The sequence below is a fragment of the Camelus ferus genome, chromosome 15, assembly GCF_009834535.1.
Source record: "Camelus ferus isolate YT-003-E chromosome 15, BCGSAC_Cfer_1.0, whole genome shotgun sequence".
NCBI lineage: Eukaryota > Metazoa > Chordata > Mammalia > Artiodactyla > Camelidae > Camelus > Camelus ferus.
The window spans coordinates 15,458,548-15,477,971 of record NC_045710.1 but is presented as its reverse complement, the minus strand read 5'-3'; the positions used below and the strand labels follow the sequence as shown (position 1 = coordinate 15,477,971).

At 42.7% G+C, this 19,424-nt stretch overlaps 1 protein-coding gene across 5 annotated transcripts in view; it reads left to right on the top strand.

The window, feature by feature from the left end:
* LOC106730690 overlaps positions 1-19,424 on the top strand; it is a 494,581-nt gene that overhangs the window by 409,420 nt on the left and 65,737 nt on the right. For all 5 annotated transcript variants that reach the window (XR_004326175.1, XR_004326174.1, XR_004326173.1 and 2 more), the window contains one exon: positions 4,696-4,780. Coding sequence is in view for 1 of the 5 variants with exons in the window: in XM_032497116.1 (XP_032353007.1) it covers positions 4,696-4,767 (72 nt within the window). In the remaining 4 variants the exon portion in view is untranslated. The remainder of the gene's footprint in view (positions 1-4,695; positions 4,781-19,424) is intronic.

The following is a 19,424-nucleotide window of genomic DNA, read 5'->3' as shown; positions in this document are numbered from 1 at the left end:
GCTATGTGGACACCCAGCCTGTGGGGTCAGGAAGTCTTCCCAGAAGGCAGGGTGTCTTCTTAGTTAATGACTTAGGAGCTAACGCCTTCCAAGACCTATCCACATTCAGCACATCTCCCTTGACCTTGTGTCTTCTTGTTCTGAGCATTGCCACTTGTCCCTCATGTGCATTTTTTTTTTTTTTTGGATTCCACATATCAGTGACATCATGGGGTATTTGTTTCTCTCTCTCTCTCTGACGTATTTCACTTAGCATAGTGCCTCCAAAGTCGATTTGTATTGTTGCAAATGATAAGATTTCCTCCTTTATCATGGCTGCATAATATTCCCCCGTGTGTGTGTGTGTGTGTGTGTGTGTGTGTGTGTGTGTGTGTGTGTATACACATAACACTTTTTCTTTATATTCATTCATCAATCAGTGGACACTTAGGTTGTTGCCATGTCTTGGCTGCTGTAAATAATTGTGCAATGAACATGGGAGTGCTTATAACTTTTTAAGTTGGTGTTTTCTGTTTTCTTTAGATAAATACCCAGGAGTGGAATTAATGGATCACACAGTAGTTCTATTTTTATTTTTTTGAAGAACATCTATGCTGTTTTCTTTAGGGGCCATGCCAATCAACATTCCCATCAGCAGTGCACGGGAATTTCCTTCTCTCCACATCCTCACCAACACTTGTTATTTCTTGTATTTTTGATAACAGCCATTCTAACAGGGTGAGGTGACATTGTGGTTTGAATATGCATTCCCATGATAATTAGTGATGTTGAGCACCTTTTCGTGTACCTGTTGGCCATATGTATGTCTTCTTTGGAAAATGTCTATTCAGATTCTCTGCCCATTTTAAAATTAGATTTTTTTTTGCTGTTGAGTTGTATGAGTTCTTTGTGTATTTTGGATATTAATCCCTAATCAGGTATGTGATTTGCAAATATGTTCTCCCATTCAGTAGGTTGCCTTTTCATCTTGTTAATGGTTTCCTTTGCTGTGCAGAGACATTTTTTAGTTTGATGTAGACCCATTTGCTCATTTTTGCTTTTGTTGCCTTTGCTTTTAGTGACAAATCCAAAAAATCTTCACCAAGATGGATGTCAAGGAGCTTACCACCCATGTTTTCTTCTAGGAGTTTTTTGTTGTCATGTTTATTTATTTTTGTTCTTATGTTTACTTTTTTTGACTGTTACCTGTCTCTTTTATTGGAATAAACAATGTAATGGGCTTATGTATATTTTGATTTTTTAAAAGAGTAATTTCAACAAACTTCCTTATCCCCCAAGTCCTTGTTAAATATTCTATATCAACTAGATAGCATATGATATCATTTGGGGGAGGGGTGTCCATCAAGACTGGGGAGGTTATATAAGCCCATTCTTTATACATCTGTTTAATAATCACATTTTAAACACCTATATGTTTTATGGTACTTAACGTGTGAACAAACAAATACAGTCCTTCCCTCATAAAGCTTATATGATAGTAGTAGTATAAGCCAATAGGTAAAAATATAAAAAACAAACGAGCAAACAAAACTTGGTAAGAAGCACTATGAACCAAAATAATGAAAAACAAAGCTTTTGGGAAGGTGGGCCTGTGATCTTTCTTCTCTCATACTGTGCTTGTTTTCATACATATATATGTTGGCTGCCTCCATGGTCCACAGGGAAAATTTGGTGCTGAGGGATGCAGTGCACAGGCTTCTAGATGTGGCTCTGGGCCACACAGGGGGCTGTGTTGAGACTGAGTAGCAAGCTTGGATCTGCTCCTAGGAGGCTTGCTGGGTTGATGTCAACTCTCAAGGTGTCCTGAAGCAGGCACCTAGGTGTCCAGAGCCCATGGAGGTCCCCCCTGCCCGGGGCCATCTCACTTCCTCAGAGCCCTGCACCCTTTCCTGCAGGGTATCCTGCAACATCCCCATGATCCTCCTGTGCTTTTCTTATAAACATAGCATCCCATGAGCAGAGTTTGGGGCCATTAGAGACTCCAGCCAAAAAAAAAAAAAAAAATGAGGGCTGACAGCTTTATTTTCGGACAAAGAGGTAAAAACTAAAAGGAAAACTTTGTGCTTTAAAAGGAAGTAAATTTAGGTGCTGGGGAGAGGAAGACTTAATGTAGGATGAGAAAGCAACACCCAGCCACCCCCATAATGACCAGAGCCTGGTTTCAAATAGACTTCTCTCTTTCTCTGAGTGACGAATAGAAACGGCCAGGCAGGCTACCTTGAACAGTGAGGAATATTTGCCATTTGCTTGGGGTAGTTGGTAAAAGAACCACCAGAATAACTCATCATATTAATCCAGTTTATGATCTTCTGCATCTGGTGGAAGACTATTTTTTTTTCGGTCTTATTGAGGTATAACTGACATGTAACATTGTACTTAAGGGCACAGGATAATGATTTGATATATGTAGAGACTGTGAAATGATCACCACAATAAATGTAGTTAACATCCATCACCTCACCTAGTGACACCTTTTGTGTATGTGTTGAGAACTTTTAAGATCTATTTTTTTTAGAAACATACAAATATACAGAATAGTATTGTTAATTGTAGTCACCAAGCTGTACATTATACCCCCACAACTTATTTATCTTATAACTGAAAGTTTGTGCTTTTTTAGTTTGTTCCTTTTGACCACCTTATCCTTTTGAAATCTGTTTGAAGAAAGGCTTTAAATGCCCCTTGTTCTTTTTTTTTTTTTTTTAATACAACTCAAAAGCTTTAGCAGTAAGCTGTGAAGGTTGAGGAAATTCCAGAATTTGGAGAGATGTCACACAGTTGGAGGCTGCAAAGAGCAAGACATTGTGTGCAGTGACATGCTCAGCGTCCCTGCATCACTCTCAGGACCCCAGCTAGGGTCCACCTGGACTGGGCCCAGATGGAGTGGCGTGACCAGCTGGCCCAGCAGTCAGCCTTTCTTGTGTGTTTGATATGAGATGTGTGCAGCGAACCATCCAACAACCAACCAACATGCTTTAATTGGCACCTGCTGGGTGCCCTGCCCATGCAAGATTACCACGGGGTTCGACAGCCCAAACGAGTGAAGGGGACACCACACTCTTGCAGGCATTGTACCCCAGAGGGCTTGCTGGTGGCCGAGCACCTGCAGCTGGCCTTAGTGGTTCTTAGAGATAAGAATTTCTAGAGGTTCTTGTAGGGATGGCTTCTTGGATCCCACCTTGGGAGATTCTGGTTTATTGGGTCTGTGTTGGGATCTAGACACCTGAACTTTTGGCAAGCACACTGGGACGGTCTGCTGTATGGAGCTGACACAAGTTTGAGACGCCCTCCTTCATGCAGCTCAGGTCAATCTTTTTTTTTTTCCAATCTTCTAGGAACTTTACTTTTTTAAACCACTTTATTGAGATATGACTGATACATAAAAGGCTGTACATATTTATTGTCTACAACTTGATGAGTTTGGGGATAAGTATACAACTGTGAAACCAATAGCACTATCAAGGCCAGAAATATAACCATCACCTCCTGAAGCCTCCTTCTACCCCCTTTATTATAATTACGATTATTATTTTGTGGTAGGAATGTTTAACGTAAGATCTACCCTCTTCGCAGATTTTAAGTGTACAGTACAGTTTTGTTAGAGGTAGGCGTAGTGCTGTATAGTAGCTCTCCAGAAGTTCTTTGTCATACGTAACTGAAACTTTACATTCTGCAATCTTCATCTCCACATTTCCTCCTCCTCCCAGCCCCTGGCAAGCACCATTTTATTCTCTGCTTCTGTGAGTTTGATTATTTTAGATTCCACATACAACTGAGACCATACAGTAGTTTTCCTTCTGTGTCTGGCTTATTTCACTCACCCTAATGCCCTCCAGGTCCATCCCTGTTGTCACAAATGGTACGACTTCCTTCTTTTTGAAGACAGCCTCATCTTTGATGGGAGTAAATGCTACAGAGTCCCAGGAGCAGAGCTTCTGGAGCCAGCTTTTTACAGAGTCCAGCCTTTTCTGGGCCTGCTGACCTACTCTGGTCCTAATTCCTCCATCTGTGACCACCCTGAGATGCTCAAAGTCAGTGTTGGCAAAGGGAGGCCTCAGAAAGTGTCCCCTCCTTTGATACAGAAAGGAGACCAAAGGGGGGCTTACTGAAATACTGCATTATTACAGTTATTACCAATATTTAAAATTACGATCACTTATTGAGAGCTACAGTAGGCCATGTGCTGTTATAAGCTCTCTGCTTCTTTACTGTATTTAATTCCAACAACTAATCTTTGAGGTCTGTACTGTCATTACCCCCATTTTAAAGATGAGGAGACTGAGGGAGAAAGAGTTTACGAAACTTGCCTGGGGTCACACAGCTGGTAAATAAATAGTTCGTGACTACGGAAACCCTGTGTGGAGGCCTATGACAGCATGAAGATGACGTGGGACTGGAACAAGAGGGTGGTTTCCACTTCTGGGCTTCAGTCTTCTCACCTATAAAATAGGGAATTTGGATTATATGACTCTAAGCAGGGCCGGCTGAGTGGGTGTGTGGCCTCTCTGGTCAAATAGGGCCCTGATCAGAAGGGCCCTTGGGCTTGGTTTCATGCTCTGCTGTTGCCATCTTGAAATTGCTCATAAATTTTTGAACAAGAAACCCCATGTTCTCATTTTTCATTGGACCCTGCAAAATATAAAGCTGATCTCATTGTTATACTGTTTTTTTTTTTTTTTCTCACCTCCCTTATAGATCCTTAACAATTCCCTGTGCATCCCTGGCTGTGGAACTGCCTTCTGCAGAGGTGATGGACCAGTGGGCTGACCTGAGCTTAATGGTGAGTGGAGTTTCTGGGCTGGTACTGAGTCCCCACAGTGTGTCTGCAGAGGCTGATGGTGGACGGCTTGTGAAACAGGGCACGTGGAGAGCTCTTCATGAGTAAGGGTGGTGTCCCATGGGAACTGAGACTGGCTCTTGGTAATAGCCATGGCCCCAGCCAACCACAGGTACTGTGAGTGTTATCACTAAGTGGCTCATCTACAGGGCATTAGCAATCCCTCCATGTGGAAGATGGATGAGGACTTGGAGAAACTGAGGTTTAAGAATTCAGTTCTCCCAGAGAGGTGTTTTGGGCCTTTGTTGACCACCCCTCACTCCTTCTTTGGCCCTGAGCCCCACCCCCGCTTACTCACCAGAAGCCCCACTCCCATCACCCTGGAGTCCCAGGAGTTTATCCCCGTGTGTGTTGCCTCTCCAAAACATTGGTGTCTTCCTGACCAGTGTTACTAAACGCACAGTGCACAAACTTCATTACGCTTGCTGCTGGAAAGGTTTGGCTCAGGAACAAGGGAAGGAAATGTTTATTGAGTTCTTATCATGTGACCTCCTTACTCTCTTCCCCTGCTCTTCTAAGTAAAGTTCTAGGCTTGCTTACCTTCTAAGGAAAAAAAAAATTAAAGGGGTGCTTACCAAGGTTAATGACTTAGATTCCTATCAGCACCTAAACAAAAAATTCAAACACAGACAATCCATCCAAAATGTAGGATAAAAGGTTCATTCTTCACACCTTGACACTTACAGGCAGAACAAAGATAAGCCACGAGGGAAGTGTCTGCATGTGCCTGTGTGTAAGTGTGTGTGTGTCTGTGTGTCTGTGTGTGTGTGTGTCTGTGCATGTGTGTGGACTAGGAAGGCAAAGAAACGTATGGCAAATTCTCTTGCCCTAAGTGGAAGTGAGACATTTTCCCCCCTCCTTCCTCCCTCTCCCCTTCCAGTGTTTAGATCTTTTAGATCTTTTATGAATTATGATTTGAGCAGTCGTCCCCTCATCTAAGCTTGGCCATCACTTCCTCCCAGAAGCCCACCTGCACCCAGTCCTGGTCAGGTTCTGATGTCTACTTCTATCCCCCAGAGCAGGCGCACCTAGCCTCTTAGTGCCTGCATCACTCGGGCACTGCCATTGTTTACTTACTCACCTATAGCCTGTGTTCTCCCTGCGGGCTGACAGTGGCGCTGTCTTGTCCACTGCTGCAGCCCCAGTGAGGATTAACAAATGTTTGTAAAAAGTGTGAAGAGACAGCATGAGGAGGAGCTCATGGCAGCAACCGAGTCCCAGTGTCCCAGGAGTGAAGACAGATGATTTGAGTGGGGTACAGTGGAGGCAGCTCTGCCTGCAGGGCCCAGCCAGGAGAGGCGTTCATAAATCTGTGTTTCTTCGGACTCGCCAGGTGCCCCATGCAAGGAACTTACTGGCATCACCCTATTTAATCCTTATAACAACTGGACAAAGTAGATCCTGATCAAGGTTTTATGGAGAAGGGAACGAATCTTGAACTGAACCTTGAAAGCTGGTTAGTCGTGGAAGACAGAGAAGGGCTTTCCATTCATTGAGGGCAGGTTGAGCTCTGTCCCAGGGGTGTGAAAATGACTCAGGTGAGTGTGTCTGTGTTGGAGGACAAGCAGAGTGGAGTGAAATGGGATGACAGTGCTGAACTTCACCCGAGTCCTGTGCTCCCGGAGACAGTGGCTGTTAGGAGGTCTCCCCACCTTTCTGTGTTCCTAGAAAATCTAACCACAAAACCCACCACCGTGACTTCACATATTCCTAGATAGACCCATCTCAGTTCTTCTTTATAACTTCCTTAGGACTTGCCCATGACTCCCTTGTTTACCTGCATCTATTATAAAATTCAAGGCCCCTTCCTTTTTCTTTGTTATCTTCCTCATTTGTTCTTCCTATTGCAATAGACATAATAAACCAACTCCTTAGTTGTCTGGCACATTTTTCCTACTCAGGGGTTACATCTGGCAAGGGAGGGAGGGACCAGATCATGGGGGCCTTGTAAGCCATGAGCAGGAGCTAGCACTTGATCCTGTATGTATGGGAAGCCAATGGTGGGGTTAAAGAATGTATATTATAGATGTATGTTATAGAAAGCTCATTCTGCTTCTGTATGTGAGAAGGATCAGAGAGAATTAGCTAAACACAAAGAAATTTCATATTCTGATAAGAAAGCATGGGGCTCTGAGCTGGGGGGGGGTTGGCTATGGGCGATGTGTCAAGGATACTGTCCTCTTGAACATATGTGGTACCTGGATGGAAGGCCAGGGGAAGGGTCTAGGAGGGCTCCCATGCGTGTCAAGGTGGTGTTAGTTCATTGGCACCGTCAGCCATCATGAGAGAGGTAATCCTTCATCTGGACCATGGGAAATGAGCAGCATGGAAAGCCACAGGTCGGCCAACTGCACGTAAAAAGTTAAAGCAGGTTTTGATAGCACTGTCAGAAACAGAACTCAGAGCAGGGGGCCTGCAAGGCTCTGCAAATGTAAATAAATGGAAATTGAGGGGAGGAAGCTTAAGTCCTCCATGGCCTCCCTCCATCTAATTGGACCATGGCTTTATTTTGGACAAACTATAGTCCTGCTTCCACTGGAGAAGAGATCCCTTAGCATCATGATCCCAGCCTGAATTCCAAGGAAAGCTGTAAAGATGATGGAATATGCACATATCAAGTCACCCAGAGAGATGGCTGTTGTAGTTTTGATTCTGTCCGTCCACTGGTCCATTGTAGGTTAGTGATAACCAGGCCTAAATGGAGACCTGGGTTTTGGGCTCCCTCGGCCTCTCACCTGCACATCAGCACTAAAGGAACGTGGGCATTTTATGGCAGCCGAGGGAAGAACTGTTTCTATGGCAGGTGCCACCCTTCAAGGCAGTGAATGATTCAGGTGCTAATTCCTCAGGGAGAAAGGCACCTTTCTTGTATGTCTTCACAAGCCTGTGCTCAGGCTGGAGCTGTGAGCTGTAGACAGCCTGGTGAAATGTCCTTCTCACTTGTTCTCAAGATATCGGTGGTTTTTTAAAAAGTGTTTTTCACACATTAATACCATTTTCAGGCTTTAAAAAAAAATCCGGTCTTTGATTGCCTGAAAGCTTAACATGGATGTGGGCACTTCCCTGGATTCTCAGAAATGTTACATTAATGTAACTATGGCAATGATGCTTCATATTGCCTGGTATCACTAATCTGGGCCTACAGAAAACTGTTCACGCAGAGCTCTGACTTAATCTCCTTCTTCTGAGTTCGAGAGTTGGGCACCTCCCCTCTGCGTCGTGGCTGCCTGGGGATGCACCAGTCCTGGGCTTCCCTTCAGGACAAGTCATGTGCTGGGAGCTCCCCAGTTGCTCCTGAACCCAGTCTTCTGCCCTGATATCCAAGCAGAGAGAACCAACCGTGCACTACCTTTCACCACCTGGTTTTCCACAGAAATCACAAAGCCCACATGTCTCAGTGTCTCCATATGGAATTCATCATCTTTCCTATCCTCCCAGCCCTCTCCCTCCAGACGGCCATTATTCAAATGTTAAAAGGGAAGCATCTGGGACAAATTTCTAGAGGAAGTGGTGCTGAACTTACAGGAGAAAGAGATATTAGCCAGGCAAACCCTGCAGAATGTGACTGGGCCTGCAAACAGGTCAGGAATTTGGCCAAGGGCTTCTTCCTGGATCTTGGATGGATGGCCAAGCCCCATGGCTGGATTGTCCAAGATGTCTGCCTACCTGAAGATTCCACACATAACAAACAGTGTGCTAACATGGCGATATTGAATGTGCTCTCACGATCCATCCCTCCCTCTCTCCCCTTTCTGCTGTGTTGAATTATTGATTGGAAGCCTGTTATAAAAATCTGAAGGTCTTGACTTTCTAATTAGCAAATGTCATAATTTAAAAATATTCTCTCTTATAAGTAGCCAGAGGATGGCAACTTTCCCAAAGTAACACCCAGGTCAGTGACTCAATCCTGCAAATCAACAGACATGAAGAGGGCCAGGGACCTTGTGTGAAGCTGTGAGATACAGAGAAGAAGGGAGAGATCGGGGTGGGGGAAAATTAGGATGATTTACAAAGGTCTTGTTTTTATGCAGGCAGTTCCTCTCTCTTTCAGGACTTTGACTTTGGACTTAAGGTGTGTTGGTCTGCTGTAGGGGAGACAGCAGCAGCTGCTCTAGGATTTCATTTCTCCTCAGTGAAGCCTCTGAGGACAGTAGCTCCTGCCACTTTAGAACAGGTAGTGCGTGCTTGGTGGGGATGGTGAGTGGGGAGATGTAAGGAAGGGGAGATTTGTGTGGGACAAAGGACTGCTTTTCCAATGTGGACAGAGTATATTAATGGGGAAATATGGCCAGTTTTCTGTCTTTTACATGTTCTCAAAGTATTCTGAGCAGTTGAATGATGACGGTTCCCATGCCCTTTAATCCATGCTCCCTTGTCTCCCTGCATGGATAACATGAAATGTTCTTTCCATGTGCATTCTATGGACCTACACTGTCTGCCAAACAGCCAGGAGACTGTGGCACAGAAGGGGGTGTGTATGTGTGTTTGTGTGTGTGTGCCTGTGTGTTTGTGTGTGAATGGCCTGGTTGGATGTGTGTGTGCATCAGTGTAGAAGTGTGAGCTGTGTTCCTGTATGAATACATTTACAAGGTGTTTTGCAAGTGAAGGCCCATTTCTTTATAAAAATAGAATTGCTTTTCTAAGACAGAAATGCTGAGTAAGCAGAAGGGCGGCTCTGAGTTTTAGAAGGAGCTTTCCAGAAACTGGTGCAAGGAAACTTGCTAATGGTGCTGGGAGATAGAAGGGGAGACGCACAGACCATGCTGTGTTTTGCATTTCAATCTCTTGTGGATCCTCTCTCCCTGCCTATGCATATTTAAAATTCCTTTCAATATATAAATAGGATAATTCTCTCTCCTCATCCCCACCAGAGTTCATTTAACAGGCACAAAAAGAATTGCACATCCAGGCCTGTCTTTTCCTGCTTCCTGTTATTACTATTTATTGGTTTCTCTCATCTTCTTTTCTTCCCCTCCCGTGTTGCCCCCCTTAGATTAAACTGTGTTTCAGGATTGAGCGGAGGGAGAAATACCATTTCTTCCAAACAAAGCTGAGCCTGACAGAGGTGTTCTACAGGCTTGTTCTGCTCTTTGGCACCAATCCAGACCTTCCAGAACTCCACTTTGAATGGAAAGCCCCAGGCCTTAGACAATCTGGGTTTTGCAATCTCCCCGTAATGCTGTCCTTTCAAATTCTTGGTAACAATTACCCATTTGCCCCATGAATGAAGCCCTGATACTTCCCAGTGTCCTGAAAGGCACAGGTGAAAGACAGCATTCTTGATGAGAAGGACACTGGGCAAGAATACGAGCTGGGGTCTGGGGAATGGTGTCTCCAATAGCCAGTCAAAGCCTTCTCCCTGGGAAAAAGCCCGAGGGTGCTTACATTGAGTCTAACGGTCTTGCTTCATGTGGCTAATGTGAATAATTTAGTCATTTTGGAAGAAGTTAGAACATGCATTCCAAACATTGTCGGGATTTCAAAATGGCAGTTAGTGAGGCTGTGTTCTTAGAATGATGTTCTACATCACTTTGCATACGATGAAAGGAGCACTGAATGCGGATCAGAAGACTTGAGTTCTGGTCCCGCCTCTGCTAGTGTGAAGTTCACAATTCACTTTCCATCTTAGACCTCCCTTAGTTCTCACTTAGCAAGCTGGTTTTATTGATATCCAATGACTCCTTTAATTACAACAAAGTGACCAACTTTCATAAATCCTTGGATCATATTTGGGGGCCAAAATATGTGTGTAGTGGGACATAGCATGAGGCACTGACTTTTACATACCATTGTTACGTAAAAATGGTGTCAAGGACAGGAAGAGTTTTACACACAAAGTGCAATGAACTTGACCCTGGGGCTCATTAGAATCTCATTCCTTGGGTTGAGCTCCCGTTGAACAGTGGACAGAATCCAGGAGCATATAACCAAGGGAAAAGGTCACTGCTGTATGACTCAGCACAGAACCTTGGGAAAGTTTATAACGATTTCTCTCAATTACAAGTGAGGCGAGCTGCAGATGTGAGCTTGAGGAACTTTAGAAACACGCCAGAATGTGGGTATTTCTGAGAGATTAATTTGAGGTAGAACCTACCCCTAAACCTGATCTGCCTCCTGAGATACCTGCTGATTCAGAAGGCTGCTTCCAGACCAGGGGACTGAAGGAGAGACGTCTAGTCTGGTCACAAATGCAGAGCATGAGGATTGCAGCTGAGTCTCCACCTAACCAGCATCCCACATGTTTGGCTTCCTCTTCATTGCACTTTTGCTGTCACATAATCTACATAGAAAGCTGATCTCTGCCATCCAGGCTGTCCTTGGAGGTAAGCTGTGTCACATTCCAGGCCTCAAGCACAAAACAAGGACTTGCCTTACAGGCCAAGTCCAGTGGTCTTCCACATCACTCTGAAACACTGAGAAATAGGTGGGCTCAAGCAATGAGTTTCAGCTGCTCGCACAGAGCATTTGACTTGGAGGAGATGCCTGCTCTGTATTTCCTCCTGCAATGGCTGTCATTTGGGGTTTGCAATCGATAATTTTCACATCTGGCCCATGGATGTCTCATCCGACCACAAGTATGGACAAGCCCAGGTTACGCTGTTCCACAGGGCGTCCTGAAACACACGTCTATAGTGGGATCCTGAACACTGGCTCAAAAGTCTTCAGCTTTTCATTTGTTACAAATATAGGAAAATAGGCAGCCAATGCTGAAGACGGCTCGAGTGCTGTAGCAGGTTCATTGACATGGATCACCCTATGTAACTCTCCCCTGGTGAGAGTCACTGTCCTTATAGATACATCCATGGCACCAAGCGGAGTGTGATGGGAGAGTCTGCACATTCCCTATGAATTCATTAACAGAACTCGGGGACATCACCAAAGCCCTACGCTGATATCACATTAGAAATGAGCCAGACCCTCTTGGGGAAGAAGGGCGTTTCCTAACAGGGAGTGCAAGAGGTCGGGGTCTGATCACGTAGAACCTGCTGTGTCTCTAGTCAGATAGGCAGTGATTCAAGACCATTCTGATTGCTGTGAAAGGACTCTCGGGCCTTAAATATCCTAAACTGAATGAGACACATGCCCACGATTTGTTGGAGTGGAAATTGTACTTTTCGCAAAGTTATTACATAGTAGACCCCTGATATGTTCTTGATTCTCCAAACTTGCAATTGCTATGATGGTAGAAAATTCCCTAAAAGGATGCATGTGCAGAATGAGCCAGATAAGGGAGCACCGCAGACCGCTTTTGGAATGCAGCCCCAGTGAACAGGCAGCGAGGCTCACTTACGTCGGTTTCAGCTCCCCAGCCTTTCCAGTCCAAACCTAGCACAATTACAAGCGGCCAAAGGCCAGCTGCCTTCAGGGTCTCTGTAGAATCTCCAAAATTCTGTAAATGATACCTGCAAGTCGAACAGGTCGCTTACACTTGAGTAGAAACGTGGACTTGGGAGTTTTGGTTGCTACCCTTTTGAACATTCACACTTTCTATTTTTATCTTCGTTGTTTGGTTGGTTGGTTTAGGCACAGTCAGTAGTAGTTACGAGCAGGGACACTTGAACTAAACTGCATGGGATCAAATGCTCCCTCTGCCGCTCCTAGCTGTGTGATCTTAGGCAAGTTACTTAACCTTTCTGAGCCTCAATTTCTTACCTATAAAATGTGGATAACAACAGGGTTGTTGTAAGAGTTAAATGAATTCATATGCCAACAGCTCTTAAAACTGTGCCTGACAGCTTACAAGTGTGAGCTCCCCTTTTGTAAGTCACCATTGCTGCTAGAGTTGCCATCTGGAAGGTGTGCTGAATAGCATGTCCTGCATAAAGACATGATAATGGCTCTTGTGTTTGCAGCTAGTATCTATTAATTAAGAAACCGTCATTTGTGCTCTGTAATTATATTTATTAAACCCCAACTCCTATCATAACAATAATTAGTTCTTGCTAATTAAATTTATCAAATTCCCCCTGGATTCATATCTTAGGTAAATATTTAGTAGCCCTACACTAATTATTTTAATCAACATGGAGTGTGTTTCAAATGACTACAAATAGTTCTAACTAATTAAATTGAGTACAAAATAATATCTTATGTAATAAATTTGCAGGTGCTAAAAAGAGTAGGAATGAGCCACAGGGTAATGTCTCAGCGACCTAACCACCTGACTTAGTGATCGCAGCATTTCCAAAGCTTAGCCAACATGCTAGGGGAAGTGGCCCGAGAAGGTTTATTGTTCCTGTCCCGATTGGTCTTCTACTGCCAATGTTTTGTGCACAGAGCAAGCTCTGTGCGTGATTCAAGAACATGCCATATGATTTGAAATTGGATCCATCAACACTAGCAATTAATGCAGAAGGGAGAAGCCAGCAGCAGCAATAGGGCGAATTCCTGCTTCAAAGAGTTTGAGGAAAGAAAGGCAAACTCTCTGAGGTTCCTTCTTCTAGAGGTTTGGTTTCCTTATCCTCAAACCACACTGTCAGTTCTGTCTCACACTGGGAGGTCCTCCCACCCCACCCTGCTGCTCCCAGCTCCTTCATAACAAAGAAGATGAATCCTTGGATTACAGCCGCCTGATTGGCGTCGTGCTGCTAGGGAACTGTAAAATGAATGTATCATGTTTCATAATAAAAATACCTCTGACCCATCCTTAGAAAGACATGCACACACACAACAGAGTGTGGCCCCCTGTGGGACTGGGTAGCACTGACCACCCACCACTCCTGTCCTCTGCTCCCTTCTGTGGTGGTTGTGAAATAACTGGCTCTGGTTAATGGTGGTCCCTCTCTGGCCACACACAGGGTTACCTGTAGCCTGAATTAGGGTTCTCTCCATGGCTAGGGTTGGGTCGGGAGAGTGGCCATCTATGGCCGGGATAGGGGCCTCAGTCTATGACTGAGATTGGCAGGATGTTCAGTTCACACCTGAGTTCCAATACCCAGAGTCTGGGTTTGGAATTAGAGTGTAGGCTGTTGTGAAGTTCTATTAGGGACAGAAAAGAAGAAAATGACCACTGAAGTACTGGCAGTTGGATTATATCGTAATACAAATGATCCACCTCGAGAATAAAAAGAATGAGTTCAAGTATTAATCTCCGTAGGAAACTAAATCTTTTCAAAATTGTCTCTAGCCTTTTCTTGTGAGTGACAAGTGAATTATCATAAACAAGCAGCGAGCAGCGGATGCTCAGGGCATGGTGTCCAGGATCACCCCAGGCTATCCTGACCTTCTATCTTCATCAAGTGGCTGGCGAAGAGGGGGCTGCTTCCTTGCAGCTTACATACTCCGCTCTGTTCCTGTGGAGGGGTCACGGGAGACATGTCCTGACAGTGGATCTGCACTTAACGCTCTCAGAGAAGTTCATATGCCCACGAGAGTTACAGAAAATGCACAGACTTTATCCCCCTCTCATTAAGCTGTCACCTGCCTTCGGTGCAGATCTATCTTGATTCTGAATATCACTTCCCCCCACTTCTAGCTCTCTTGAGTATTTGTGATCTCACGCGGCCACCTTTATGAGAGGTGAATCATTCCTATGGCAACCACAGTCATCATGAATCCTCTGAGTAAGCTGGCAGGAGAAAACAGCTTTCAAGATAACAGATCCTAGGAGGACCTGGGATAGTAGGGAAGCCTGAGGACACTGAACCACTGGAGGTAGGATCTGATCATGTCAGAACCAGAAAGGGTGAGATGACTGAGGCCCAGAGAAGGGATTGGCTTTGCTCAGTATCACACAGAGCTAGAACTCAGATCTCTCTCATTTTTATACCATGATGTACAAGTAATTGAATGAGCACAGACTTGCCATATATCAACTGAAGGCAAACAGGCCATATAATAGAATCTTTATTGAATCTTCATTTGAACCCATTGGCCTCAACCTAAAGTTTTGTTCAGAGAGTCTAATGCTTCAGGACTGAGATTGCATCAGGGCCTAAGACATGTTGTCTCTGAAAATCTCATTTTCTTCCATCCCATTTCTTCTCCAGAGGATGTGCTTGCTTGTAATGGTGGTAGTTTGGGGGCCTCTGGCCAATGGAGGCAGCTCTGCTGATAGCAATGATAAAGCCTATTGGAGATGGCCCCCTAAGTGAGAGTGTTAGGGGACCTAGCTATGTCTCTGCTGTGGTTGGGAGAATATACAGGTACAGTTTATTTAATAGTGTCTTAGAGATGGGGCTTAGGGAAGTCTACCTGAATGGAGCTGAGACTAGGTCACACGAACACATTTTGTTCCCTGGTGGCCACCACAGTGGCACCATTCACCTCTTGCCTACCTGTCAGTTCTGAAGAGTCACCATCAGTATCTCAGAACCATGCATGAAGATGCTCCCACATCCCATCCTTGCCCAAAGATGTCCAGGGAATCCTTTTAAAGGATGAAACGCCTTATTTTATGCTTTGAACAATTTTTAAACCAGATTGTGACCGAAGAATAGGAAGAAAGCTTACATCTTTTAAAAGAATCTACTACAAAAGAACGTGATATGCATAGAAGGGAGGCATTGCAGCCCTTTCATTTCTGCACCTTGCATGGAAGTCTCCTGAGATGGAGCCCTGAAGCCTGCCAATTGTTCTTTACCTTTAATGCATTAACCAACAGAGATCCAAGGCCCTTGGCACAATGGGCCGAGAACCATAATGTATGAGCACATTGCTCCTCATTCTGAGATTGGCAGAGTTCAAACTGTCATTATTCAATCCACTGTCATATAGCTGCTGTCCGGCTAATGGCACCCAGTTCTGCTGCATCTCTAAATCTAACAGATATTTTTTCAGTCCTGAACTTTCAGCAGAATTTAACATAACTGATCCTACACATCTTCACTCTCTTCTCTTGGCTCTCATAACAATACACTTCCTGAGGTTTTGCCCCTTTGTTTGTGGTATCTTATTTTCTTTTGTGGTTTTCTCAATGTTAATCCTGAAGTTTTTTTCCCCCCTATATTTATCTATTTTAAAGAATTCAACGATCATCTATGCTTGTATCGTCCAGTACGGTAACTACTAGTTAAATGTGGCCATAGAGCATTTGGAACGTGGGCATCTGAATTAAGATGTAATAAAAGTGTAAAATACAACCGATTTTGGAGACTTACTACAAACAACAACAAAAGAATGTATTTATCTCATTAATAATTTTTATATCAATGTATGCTAAACTGATAATATTTTAAATACATTGTGTTAAACAAAATAAATTATTAAAAATTAATTTATTTTATATTTCTGTTGGGCAGCATGCAGTGAATGTATCCAAACTTATCTGTAGCTCAGACCTCTCCTTTAAACTCCAGACAATGTAACTAATTGCCAACTTAACATTTCTGACAGGTTATCTGACAGGCACTTCAAAATCAACATGAAATGTGAGATTTCCTCCCTGACAAATCTAATCCTGTTTTAGTGACTAGTCCCACCACCATCTTCATTTCCCTTTTCTCTTCTCCATATGGCTTCCTCTTTCTAGAATTATAGAAATGTAGAATGTTCAGGTGGGAAGGTCTTGTGCATAAACACTAATCCTATGGTTAGTCTTCTCTGCATCATAAAATTTTTATGTGGACATGTGTAGTGATGGGAAGCACACTTCTTTATAAGGCAGTCTATTCCACTTTTGGATAGCTCTGTCAGAAAGTTTCCCAGTGATCAAACTACAGTTTGATTTCCTGGAATTTCTAATCATGTTTTAATTCTGTCTCCTGAAACCATATTAAACAAGTTTAATTCCTTTTCTACTTGTGAGAATTGTTTCATGTCTTGATTGCATTGACTTTTCTCAAGTTAAACATCTCTTGTTTAGTTGATGTGATTTCAAATCCTCTCAATCATTCTTGCCACTACATTTGAATACAGTGTAGTTTGTCTGCTTATTAAGAATGTAGTTGTCAAATGGTTCACCAATTTCAGTAGGTTAGCTGAAGACTAGAAAAGGACTCTTTGATTGCTGTAAATTCTGTATCTCTGTACCTCTCCCAAGGTGCTACTTGGAGTATGTCCGTTTGTTTGGGAGTCATCAAACACAGATACTGGTTTGTATTGGACTCCCTTTCATGTAAATCCATTGTACCTTGGATATGTAATGTAATTAAGCCAAGCCTCTTCTATTTTTACAGGTTTGTGTTACATATTTAATGTTTGTGGTTATGTTTACAGTTTGGCCCATTGTACAAGAAAGCCTACCTAGATACTGTTGATTCGACTTCGTCCACTCACTGTGATTTGTTTTGTGTCTTAGGTCAACATCATACAAAAAAAGTAAACGTACAATTTCACATAAATCATTAGCAGAAATATATAAAGGACAGGATGAAAATCAGAACTCTGTTTTATATTATGGAAGTCTTCGGTCCAAGTTATGTTATCCTATTAATTAACCCTTTAGATTACAGGACATAGTCATTTAACGAACTGTAAATCTAGGTGACAGTGCCTGCTAAATTCTTTTTCGTTATCACTTCAAACATTTCCTCTATTCTGTTCTATCTGTCTCCTTCTGAGACTCCAGTTACATTTCCATTGACCATTTGGTACTTCCTACTCTTCTTGGATTTTCTATTCTGTTTTTCCCCCTCCCTTTTTTATCTTTCTGTGGGTGATTTCCATTGGCATTGACATATTTTCAAGTAACTAATTTATTCCTGTGCTGTCTTCACCCTATGGATGAGCTCTTCAAAGAAATTTTTCATCATTTATATAATTTTTATTGGTAGCATTTTCATTTGACTCTGACAGTTTCCATCTCTTTGTTGTTATTCTCTATTTGTTTATGCATATTGTCAACCTTTTTCATTAGATCAGAGATCAGCAGGTTTTTTTTTTAAAGGCAGATAGTAAATATTTGAGGCTTTACAGAGTCTATAGTCTCTCTGCCATAGTACTTCAAAAGTAGTCATATAATTGTAAATGAATGAGTGTGGTTGTGTTCAATAACATTTTATTTACAAAGATAAGAAGCAAGTTGAATTTGTGTCCTGAAGGCCATCGTTAACTGACCACTGCTCTGGATCCTTTAAATAAGAATTTTAGTTACTTTAATGTCCCTATCCAATAGTTCTAGTCATCCCTAAGTCTGCTTCTATTGACTACTTTATCTGCTGACAATGGGTTCCTTTCATTGCTTTTTTTGTTTGTCTCACTGTTTCTGATTAAATGTCAGAGATGGTATGTTGAAAAACAGAAAAGACTGAAGTAAGCATTATTTACAAAAGGTTCTGTTAGGCCACTAGTGTAGAGGATTGAATCAGTCTGGTAGTATTTCAACTGAATTTTTTTTTTTTTTTGGTAGTTGTTCTTACTATAGTTACCTCTGGTGTAACGTTGCCTTTAAAGTTGAATAGAGATGAGTTGTTTTAACTCGTGCTTTGGGTAGGGAGGGGATGGTGCTGAAGGCTTTTTCTCAGTGTTGCTGTTCAACCTTTAGCTTTCAGTAGTCTTAGTGTGAACACATCACACAGGGTGTCTCTCTCCTCCTCTTGCCCAGCTGGTAGAATACTGTTGCTTCTTACTTGAGGTTAGACTTGTGGTATCAATGGAGAGGGGAGGGTTCTTTTGTGTCAAAGTACTTGAATTAACTCATATTTCAGTATTTCTATTTCTTATTTAAGACAATATTGTGATGATCCAGGTAAGTGGTTTGACAAATTTTTATTTATAGCTACCTCATGGTCCTGAATTATCAGACTAATAATGTAGAGAAAGCGAAAATAGTGATTTTAGACATGATTTTTTTTAAAGGAGAGAAATGCTAGCTTCTAGTAATTGTTGTTTCTTCTATAAATTCAGTCGAATCATACATAACCAAATTATGTATTTTATAGAATCTTGCCAGGGGTTGATGTCAAGACAACCTATCTCTAGAGTGTAGAATCAATCTTATTCCTCTTTAGCCTGAAATAATATTTGCTTTTCTGTAATTTTCTGTGTCTCCTTCACATTCTCCGGGATTTAAATCATTAACATAATCATGTATTTGAAGTCCTTTTCTCGTAAAGCCTCTTCACCTAGTTGGGCCTAAACTTCCTCCTTTTAATGAGTATATTCTTTACAGCCTCCAAATCATTGTAATTTACATTGTCACTATAGGCAACTATGTTCCTTTGTGTGCTAGTACAACAAAAGCTTATTTAGTCACTAATACATGTGGAGTTTTAGGTTTAACGCTTGAGAAACAAGACTGAATAAAATTCATCCCTATCCTCCCCGTGCAGATGCTGCGGCAGACGTGTAACAGGTATGTCTCCAGGTGCATTGTGATGAAAGCCACAGTAGGAGGATGGCTGATAACCTATGACTAGGGGTGGGGAAGGAGATTCAGGAAGGTTTCAGAGAGTTAGTGATATACATAAATTATCTTAAAAAAAGATAAAGACTTTCACTTGATACATGAGACAGGGAAGGAAATTCTAGACAATGTAAAAACATGTTTAAAGTGCCTTCATGTGTGCATTTGCATGAATTCCCACAATGGTGGAACATGGTGGCATATAGTGGCAAGAGATGAGGCTGGAGAGGAACCTGGGGCCAGGCTCTAAAGGTCATGCTTGCCTGTTTAGGAATTTAGACTTTATCCTGTAGGTGACTGGGA